Source organism: Curcuma longa, chromosome 12, assembly GCF_044706935.1.
Source record: "Curcuma longa cultivar G26 ecotype Majalengka, Jawa Barat chromosome 12, ITB_CL_G26_1.1, whole genome shotgun sequence".
NCBI lineage: Eukaryota > Viridiplantae > Streptophyta > Magnoliopsida > Zingiberales > Zingiberaceae > Curcuma > Curcuma longa.
The window spans coordinates 8791743-8800312 of record NC_133872.1 but is presented as its reverse complement, the minus strand read 5'-3'; the positions used below and the strand labels follow the sequence as shown (position 1 = coordinate 8800312).

Here is an 8570-nt window from a genome sequence, read left to right as displayed (position 1 = left end):
GAGCAGTTGTGAAGGTTTTCTAATAGCCCTCTTTAGAAATAGATTTTCAATCTCCTCATTTCTCAGCTTCCAACTGATTTAATGAAAGCTTGTTCATGAATTACAGCTTTATCAAGGTATTATTTATGTTCTACGTTGGATTATATGATGACTCTTCTTTAAAAATCTTATGGTTATGGCTAAGAAATCTTGGAAAGTAATCAAGCTTCCCTTTCTTTTTTTACATGATATAGCGAGAAGGTTTGTCAACTACACAGGCGATTTGTGATTAGATGGTCTATCACGCAGGTCATCACCTTGTAGAAATCGAACTTATAAGGGTTTACGGTGTGACAACAATTACTTTAATAAAAGATAAAATTTGCCGTCTGTGCCTCACATCATCTAAGGGACGATAGATGACTCTTCTTTAAGATCTTATGGTTATGGTTCTTCCCTTTCTTTCTTTGATATGATCCAATAGTAAGGGTTCAAGAGACATATTTATATATCTTGTAGATATGAGTTTGTAAGGGTTTAGAGGTGTGACAAATCTAAAACACAAATGATTTTTCAATCAACAATTAACATCTCAAATTTTCCATCTCACTAAAAAAAATTTACAATACATTATAATTAAAATTTAAATTATTTATGATTAATCTATTAAGCATCTTATCATTGTACATAAAAAAAGATGAGTTATCTCGACGATCCTACATAATCAATTCCACATACCTTTTATTATATGCTATTGTAGGGAAATATTGGGCATTCATAAAATCCATAAATTCAAATTTTAAAAAATCAAGATCGAATTAGTAAAATATAATTAAAAAAAATCCAATCAACAAAAATGGAAAAAAATCTAAATTTAAATTCAGTTTTTTTTTAAAGAAAAAACTAATGTAAATGAGGGCGAGCAAAAGAGGTCTGATAATAGAGTATACCATTGCACATACACTGAATTATTGAAGGCAGTTCGTCCACGTCATATCAAACCCTAATGTGTTGCCACCGGCGGCGATCCTAACCCTAATTCACGACAAGCTCAGGTACACGGCGGCGGTGATTCCCACGGCGTACACTCCCATAATCCTAGATATCACCTCCCCTCCGGCCCTCGTCGCCGCCCCGAGGCCTGCAATCCCAGCGACGCCGATGGGGACGCCCCGCAGCACCGCTCGCCCCGCGCCGGCTAACACAGCATCCCTGAATAGATCCACCGCGAAGGCCCGGAACTCAGCCCGCGCGAGGTCGTCGGAAGCGCCAGGGAGAACCCTCCGGACGGCCGCGTCGACCTGAGCACGGCCGGGGGGCTTGGGGACCCATCGCCCTACGAGGGGGATGCCCGCGGAAATCAAGCCGTGGAGGCCGGCGGCCGCTTCGACTAGCTGGTAGCGGCGGACACCCGGGAAGGCGTGCTGCGCCTCCGACAGGCAGCTGTCGTAGACGGCCTCGCAGGCGGCATCAAACTCCGGCGAGGAACTCAACGTTCGCTCCACACGCTTCGATGCGTTTAGCCCCATTTCGATCTTCCAACCTATTCACCAATTCGTGAGAGGGGGCTTGTGGCTTACCACAATTTCGTTTAAATTATAAACTCACCCAAATAATTTATAAAATTATTATTTTAATCCAAAGTTGACTAGAACACTCTTCAGTAAAAAAAATAAAATCTACCATTTCAGTAGTTTCACATGATCGATCTCACGATCATCTATGACGAGGTAAATCAGAAAATTACAGTTAGCTACTATGAAAGAGGACATTATCAAGATTCAACTCTTATTCACTTCAATAAGTCCCCCAGCAATAATCAACTCGACCACTACGGAGAAATTGCAGTTGAACACTCTTCAGTAAAAAAATGAAATCCGCCACTTCAGCAATCTCACACGATCAGCCTCACGACCATCTGTGAGGAGGTAAATCAAGAAGTTGCAGTTGACCACTACGAGAGAGGGTATTGCCTCGATTTCGTCTGGCACTTGTCTGCTTCAGCAAATTTGCCTCGCAATAACTAACTCAACTATGTTTCAGGGGCATACAGTTGAACACTTGTAAAAGGTGGAATCCGCCGCCCTAGCGGTCTCATACGATCATTTCTACGACCATTGTGAGGAGGTAAATTGAGAAATTTTAATTGACCATCATGAAAAAGAATATTGTCTCAATTTCACCGAGATTCAAATCTACAATTGAACACTCTTCTACAAAGAAGAGTGTCAATTAAGCACCAAGGAGTATATTGATCAGTTGATTCACTTTAGATCAATTCAAATAAAGATAAAGATGAAACAGATTGATATGATATATAATAAACAGTTAATTAATGATTAACCAATGGAACGATTCAAATTGAAAGCTATAATTAAGACTCGAGAAGCTGAAAAAGAGTAAGAATTTATTTAAAAATCACAATCACACTCAGTTTTCTTCGATAATTGGCAAGCTTTTTTTTATTTCCTTTTAAGGGCGGGAATTCATCTACTCCAAATACAAAAACTGTTATTTTGAGGTCGATCATGAATAATGGGCCAAGATTTATATGTTCTTGTTACGGGGACGGTAGTCTTCGAGGCAATGGTGCAACGGTAGGACATCCGGATTGTGGCCCAGGGACTCGCGGTTCGATCCCCAGCTACGGTGTATTTGCAAGAATTTTCTTCCAAATGGGGAACGCAATCAAAAGGATGTTGGACATCTGGATTGGCAGCCGTATGTACTTCCCGATTTACCCTGATGGTCGGTGGAAAACTTCCGTGGGACCGGACCGGCCACCCCCAGGGATTGAATCCATGAGACTACTGAGATTTATCATCATTTTTTTGTTATGGGGACAGTATGACTTGACCTGAAAAGTCAAGATTCGATTCAAGAAGGACACGTCAGACTAACCTTGCACCTCGACTCAGTGACCTCAGCTCGAGGTGTGGTCCGGTCAGGACCCAAATCTCAACCTCTTCGAGAACCCTATCCCGGTGTAGTAGGATAGGTGTAGTAGTCGCCTCTGAGCTCTGACCCCGATCATTCTACTAAGTCTACCCAACTCAGCGCCACTCAAATATGAACTCAACGAAGGAAGACAACTCAGGTCAGGATTCGACGCTCGATTCGATGGCTATGCTCAGCTCAAATAGGGCAGTTAACCTCTCTTGAAGTCTGAGTTTACACCCGAAGCCAAGCCCAAACTCTGGAGCTCCACTCGGTTCTTGTAACGACCGCCCTTCTTACCCTTAAGGCGATCCGTTACTTATACTTATACTGTATAGAACTACCATAGTTATTAACGTTCGAACGTGCGGAAAATAAACAATTTATAAAAACTAGTCTTTAACATTCTTAATGATGCAAGTTCCCAAGGATCTTTATTCTATGTTCCACCACAGCACACACTTCACATCGTCCCTGCCGCCTCCGCTACTCTTGTTTTCCTTTGCCCTTATCTGCAGTATAAGGAAAATAAAACTATAAGCATAAAGCTTAGTAAGTATCATCCTACTCACAAAACGATGCATATTTTAAAATCATGCTTTTGAAAAATATGAAAGGGAATATCTTCATGCTTATCCTTTATTGCTACTGAAACATATAAGCTAGATAAATATCATGGCATACGCATCATAACAGGCACATGGATTAAAATCATAACTGAACTAAACATGATATTAAAACTGCTTTCACTTCAAGTTAGTAATGAACTTTTGAAAACTTATACATATAGTAAGTGAAAATAGTAATCATCCTGCTGTGGGCCCGACATAGTGCTAACTGTGCGCGCATCCCTAAGTAGATCCGAGGTAGCTAATCCCGAACCCCTTAGGGTACTACTAGGCGATCTGGGCCTAGGGGCGATCTAGGAGCCCACCCATGGACGATCTGAGTCCAAGCACATGCCACATAAAAGTAAAATACTTTCTTTAATCATTCTTTTCTCTTTAACCTTGCATATTCTAGGCGATCTAGGGCCTAGGGGCGATCTAGGAGCCCACCCGTGGACGAACTGAGTCCATACTTACTGAGGCAAGGTAAATTATTTTCATAAACATTCTGTAAGAGAAATAAATTTCCACATGCATACATACAAGTTTAAATAACTAAAATTATGGATTAATGCATACGAACGGAACTACTTATACTGTAGGTGAGAGGTACTTACCTTATTGATGAATAGTCACAATACGAGCCTCGAAATACTACTAGATCCACGAGTCAAATTCCTGTAACAAAACATCCTCTAAATAACATATCCTAGAATAACTCCAAATGATTCTTATTTCACCTAATCATAACCTAATCAATTAATTAGTTAAACCCCATTAACCTTTCCAATTGGATTAATCAAACATATACATCTTTGATTAATTAATCAAATACTAACTATTACACTAGTTAATTAATTGATTAATTAACTACTTAATTAACTGATTGATCAACAATTACCTAATTAATTACTAACTTACTAATAATTAACAAATTACGGGATTAGTATTAGGTTAATAATCTGACTAAACTAATTTAATCAACAAACTTTAACTAATCAAATTACTTTAATTAACTAACTTACCTTAATTAATAATTAATCTAATTAATTAGAAGTAGGTCTTCTTCTTCGTGCAGGAACAGGGCTGAGGTCGGCGGTGTTCGGTGTCTTCACGGTGGCGTCGGGGAGCTTCCGGCAGAGGGCGGCTGGCCGGGCGGTCATCGGCGCTTGCTGACAGTGGTGGGGGGCTCGATTCCTTCCTCCCCGGCGATGGAAGGCGGTGGTGCAGGGCGTCGGACAGCGGGAGGAGGCGACGGTCGGGGCTCTGGTCCGCAGGGAACGGCGGCGTTGGTCACACAGCTCGCGACGGAGGGAAAGGGGAGGCGCCGGTGGCTAGGGTTTGGTGCCTCGCTTCCCTCCCTTGCCCGGCCTTTTAAAGGCGGCTTCCCGACGTTTTCTCCGGCTTCGGTTCCGCCGAACTCGGAGGACGCGGTCGCGCGCAGGGAACAGACGTCGCGCGGTGTTTATTTGAGGAGTGCACAGTAATTTTACCCAATAAATTCTAAACTACCGGCTAAATCCCATTATAACGATTGAATCGAACCGGGTTAAATTTTGGTTCACTTGGTTTACTAACCAAACGACCTCCGATTTGATCCAAACAAGTTTTGTTGGATTCATTTTTGCGAGACAAACTTTTTTATCCATTTTATTTTATTAAACTCTCTTCTATTGTTTAACTAAAGTACGTTTATTAGAATTTTAAATCTAATGAAAATTCTTAAAAATAGGGAGAAATAATCGGGGTGTTACAGTTCTACTATGACTCGATTCTCAGCATATCTCGACTTGAGCCTTATCTCCCTCTCCTAGTGTCCTATTTCACACTCGATCGACTACATCTCGCTCTCTCAGCTAGTTGTACTATCACCCAAAGGACAAAGGTAATCATGTAATATGATGGCTAACATACTCCCCTAATAATGTAAGAAGAGACATAATATGATAAATGATGGGACTTTTCACTATTAAAACAATGATGGGACACTTTTTTCATTAGGTTGGAATGTATCTTTTGATAAAATCTCTGTGCACAATATGCTTGCACGGATATTCTTCTTAATTAAGAACATGACATAATATGACATGTTTTTATTATTCTCTCACCCTCGCCTAGATAATCCTCAATCTTCACATATACAAGTGCGCGTAGATACATCTAAAAGATTGCTTCCATTAAATCTTTCTTCCCTTGATCTACTGATTTAAGAGTTAGAGTGATCGAATCAGAACATCTTTGATCTTTTTTTCAAAGAACGTATCTATTTCAACGACTTAACGTTCTCAGCAATCGTGGGCGGTGAGATCGTATTTACCATCATTTGTTGAATTATTTGTTTTTAAATATCGGTTTAGTTCTTTTGGCTCTATTATGCATCCCGTACCGGGAGATCTGTGTTTTGTTCTTCGAAAAGACAGCATCATTTTTTTTTAACTAAGAAGTTATTTGGATAACAGTAATTGCATGCCATCCGAGTTTAAAAGAAATTTAGGATTAAGTGTGTAGTTTACTGTTACTGCCCCTCTTTATTATTATTATTATTACATCGTTATTTCAGCAAAGATGAAAATCCCTACTATCATTTATAAAAAAATAAATAAAAAAACTACTAACGATAGAGAAAATATTCCTTCTTCTTCTTCTTTGAAATTAGATTCTTACTTACCCACTTCAATCAACAATTCTTATCCACTTTCAAGAATTCTTTCCGTTAAAACATCCGCAACGTTCGTAATGTTATAACGCGTTATAATAAAAGTCTACTGAGTCCACTACCACATGGTTGATCATCATGTGATGGTCAACCAGTAATCCTTTTTTTCTGCTGAACACGTTAACATTAAAAAAAATATAGACTCATCTATTAACACGTTCAGAACTTTAAACGCATTTAATATCTCACTCCTCCATGTACTTCCCTCCCTCCTCCACATTCGTTATTAACGGATGATTAACATAAAGATGGTCTTATAGATTTTTAAATTGTTCTTAAATAATCATTAAAAAAAGGATTGTCAAGAGGTCGCATAGTGCCTCTGTTAGATAGACGTCACGGCACGAATATTGATGCACAAAATCCATATTTTTTTTACCACAAGGACACGCAAAATATATGACATCACATCAAAAGAGGACCGGACAGGTCACAGGACAGGAGGAGGATTAAATCCTCCTCGGCGTAGATATGAATTTCCAGGTCGAGCTTTCCATCTTCACCGTAGAAGTAACCGGGAACGAGGAGGTAGACTGGTGGGTAAAATAATCCCTTCCATTCTTCGACGGGAGCATCGAGCGAAAGCTCCATTCCCTCGTCCGACCTCGCTGCCAGCTTGCAGAACATTTTCTTGGAAGGACGAGATTGGCTGCAACTAACCACTGAGAAGTTGTTATGATCTGAAGACTTATCGAAAGAATTAAGCAGCACGAAGTGGACGCCGTCGTCGCTCGCTTTGAGCACTAGCAATGGCTCCGCCGGGCCCATGAAGACTCGTAGCGGGACCCCATAGCTGAAGTTGTAGATCGTGAAGCGGTGCTCCTCCGTGAGGTGCTGTACCTGCAGGGCTCCATTCGGTGCTTCGAACGCGCATTCCTTGACGAAGCAAGGGCGAGGCGCGTAGCGGCAATCCTTCTCGTGGTTTGCCATTGAATCTCCGAGGTAAGGAACGTATTCGTTGCATCCGTGGGCGGAATGAGGACAGGGGATGGATAAAGACTCCATCACCGTTTCTAGAGCGTGGTTTCGGTTAGAGGAGCTCGGTTTGAGTATCTTTTGGCATTCCCGGCATGTAACGAATCCTTTTTCAGACTGAGACAGTTAATGATGTGCATTTGCAAGATATCTATCAACTACACAAGGAAGGAGGAGGTTATGATCGATAACGACGATTGAACTCGATCGGGAAGAACCTGGTAGTTGTAGACAGGTGGGGTGAGACGGCCGTTGCAGACACGGCACCGGAGGATATGGAGTTTTAACCTCACCGTCGTCCACTCTGCTGCTGCTGCTTTTGCGTCCATCTTCTCGACCGGTTGGGACACTGGATGGATCGCTCTTCTTTCTCTTGTTGCCGTATGCAGTGTTTGATTCGCAGGGGTGGATCGGATCATTTATCATCCCCATTACCCAACTGGATTTATATACATAGCATGGGCCACAGATCCATCCATCAGTTGTCTTGTTCATGTTCAGCCCTTTATAGATGCATGAGCCCTTCCTTCATCATTTATTAAGTTCTTGAAAACACGCAATGCATGCATTCATTTTAATTTTCAATATGCATTTGGATTAAATTTTAACATGCATGCCTGTCCCATTAATTCTCAAAATTAAAATTAACTTTTAACATGGAGGATTCGCATTATAGTTATCAATTTGAATTGAATTGGATCCGTCGAGTTAGTCCACCTCGTCAAATAATTTAAATAGATTAGATTAAAATTTTATCAATCTATTTTAAAATGAGTTTAGATAGATTAACTCGTTTAGGTTCACGATCCGCGTGGGTTGTGTTAGATTTGAGAGGTATCCTAAGATAATTGTCTTACGGTTATATTATTTATTGGATAAATAGCAATTCACTATTTGAGTGCGCATTTTTATGTGTTTGATTGGATCTTAAACTTAAATATTGAATGTCCGCAATACGATTCATAACATGAGAGAATTTGTAATTGAATCACAACTAGTGAGCATCTCTACATGTGCAATTATGAATGTATTGAAACTATCCCTAGTCGAGGAATTGATGAGCATAAACGTCATCAATTCTGTCGAGACTAGCACGTTTAAACTCCTTGGTTAGCCAAGCAGCCGATCTCACTGCTGGAGACATTGGATGTTGAGAGTTAAACGTCGATGCTGGTTAAAGGTAACCAGTTCATTTGAGTGACCTACCTTGAGACTTCATATGATTTGATATAAATGTCAATGAAGATCTCAGTGCAGCTTAAGTGCGAGTTTCTTTTGACTTGCGGTATTCAAGTCATCTTGGCCATGGAGGCTTATACTTTGACATCTTAAGCAAACATCTCCGAGGAGGTGTG

At 40.6% G+C, this 8570-nt stretch overlaps 2 protein-coding genes across 2 annotated transcripts; both read right to left on the bottom strand.

Moving 5' to 3' along the window:
- Positions 1-903: 903 nt before the first annotated feature.
- Positions 904-1524, bottom strand: LOC141843703 (uncharacterized). Its single transcript, XM_074731753.1, has one exon. It carries the CDS (start codon positions 1506-1508, stop codon positions 1020-1022), a length of 489 nt encoding a protein of 162 aa, XP_074587854.1. The 5' UTR covers positions 1509-1524; the 3' UTR covers positions 904-1019.
- Positions 1525-6645: 5121 nt separating this feature from the next.
- On the bottom strand, positions 6646-7544 carry LOC141842848 (E3 ubiquitin-protein ligase SINA-like 7). Its single transcript, XM_074730838.1, has 2 exons — positions 7434-7544; positions 6646-7332 (listed from the first exon to the last, which is right to left on the bottom strand). Exons 1-2 carry the CDS (start codon positions 7542-7544, stop codon positions 6646-6648), a joined length of 798 nt encoding a protein of 265 aa, XP_074586939.1.
- Between the last annotated feature and the right edge of the window lie 1026 nt (positions 7545-8570).